At 57.0% G+C, this 1,703-nt stretch overlaps 1 protein-coding gene across 1 annotated transcript in view; it reads left to right on the plus strand.

The window, feature by feature from the left end:
- The window catches only part of LOC104278942 (E3 ubiquitin-protein ligase DTX4-like), a gene marked incomplete at its 5' end in the record, with an annotated part of 3,005 nt that extends 1,562 nt beyond the window's left edge, over positions 1-1,443 (plus strand). Inside the window, 3 exon segments of the mRNA XM_009876070.1 lie at positions 228-389; positions 747-836; positions 1,210-1,443. Of these exon segments, the coding sequence (XP_009874372.1) occupies positions 228-389; positions 747-836; positions 1,210-1,443 (486 nt within the window).
- Positions 1,444-1,703: the final 260 nt, after the last annotated feature.

A 1,703-nucleotide genomic window follows, 5' to 3' on the forward strand; every position in this document is an offset into this window, starting at 1 on the left:
GACTGTGAAAGTGATGAGGAAGAGAAATGCAGACCTCAGGTTTTTGGCTAAAATTGGGTTGTTACAGCAAATTCTCCCAGCCCTACCCCCTACTTCCTGAGTGGTTTTGAAATGACTATTTTCATGATGAAAATTACGGTTCAGTGCTGCTCAGGGACGAAGTGCCTGGCCTGGCTGTTGCTGGAGGATGCTGGTTTTATTATATTCCCCTCTTTTCCTGCTCTCAGGATGGAAGCCTGCAGTGTCCCACCTGCAAAACCATCTATGGGGTGAAGACGGGAACACAGCCTCCAGGGAAGATGGAGTATCACATCATCCCTCATGCACTGCCTGGCCACTCGGACTGCAAAACCATCCGCATCATCTACAACATCCCCCCAGGGGTGCAGGTGTGGCCCGGTGCTATGCCCAGGGAGGTACATGGGTGGTCCCTTGTGGGGGCTGGTGGCCCTTACTACCGGTGCATCACCCCGGGTCATGCTGCAGCTCAGGCCTTGACTCAGGCTTGGTTGCTGCCTGTCCGTAAGGTTGTTGTGGGAAGTCTGGGGTACATCTCCATGAAAGCATTGGCCCCATCGGCTTGGTGGCAGGGGGATGATGGTGTTCAGGGCCACCATGTTGAAGGGCGACTACCCAGCATAGCAGCGAGCAGCTCTGTATCCACTTGAGGTTGAGGGGTTATGTTGTGCCCAGACCATCCTGAGCTTTGAAAGGTTTTTGTTTCTCTCACACTCCACACACTGCAGGGACCGGAGCATCCAAACCCTGGGAAGAGCTTCACTGCCCGCGGCTTCCCCCGGCACTGCTACCTGCCAGACAGTGAGAAGGGCAGAAAGGTGAGGGGCTCACTGGGGCAGTTTGAACTGTCCAAGGCTTAAGGGTGTATCAAGGGGAAGAGACTATTAGGATCACAGGGAAAAGCAGACAGGCAAATCGGGGTGGAGGTTTTCCCATCTGGCATGCCTTGCAGGAGCCCAGCAATGTTCCCAGGCACTGGGGGAGTTCTGCGGCCTGGTCCTGCTATTTCTGTTGGGGTGGGACCCTGTGCTGAGATCCCTGGAGGGCTTGGCTGTGGGTTGCCCCGATTGCCAGGGCATATCAGGATGATCGGGAATACCCTGAGCTGGAGTGAGTACTTCACCCACTGGGTTTGCCTGGCTGCCTGCTCCATCTCTCCCCATCATAGGTACTGAAGTTGCTGCTTCATAGGTACTGACGTTGCTGCTGGTAGCCTGGGACCGGCGCTTGATCTTCGCCATTGGGACCTCCAGTACCACGGGAGAGTCGGACACAGTGATCTGGAACGAGATCCACCACAAGACAGAGTTTGGGTCCAACCTCACTGGCCATGGCTACCCCGACATCAATTACCTGGACAACGTCCTGGCCGAGCTCGCGGCCCAGGGCATCACAGAGGAGAGCCTGGTGCAGGAGAAGGACTGAGGCCACAGCAGGGAAGCAAGGGAAGGGGTGTCTGTGCCCCTTTCCCCCCTCCAAGGGTAAAAGCTGCTTGAGAAACCTTCCTGGGGGCTTTGCAGGGGGCACCTGGAGCCCCCCCACTGCCAGTGGCACCCACCCAGTGGGAGCATCCTCAGGCTGGCTGAGGAATGTGTGAGAAGGTCCTTTTGGCCATCCTCTTTGCTCCTGCAGGGAGGGAGCCTCCACCCACAGAGCTGCGGGGCTTCATGCTGGCCTGGCTGGTG

Source organism: Apaloderma vittatum, unplaced genomic scaffold (assembly GCF_000703405.1).
Source record: "Apaloderma vittatum isolate BGI_N311 unplaced genomic scaffold, ASM70340v1 scaffold26429, whole genome shotgun sequence".
Taxonomy (NCBI): Eukaryota; Metazoa; Chordata; class Aves; order Trogoniformes; family Trogonidae; genus Apaloderma; species Apaloderma vittatum.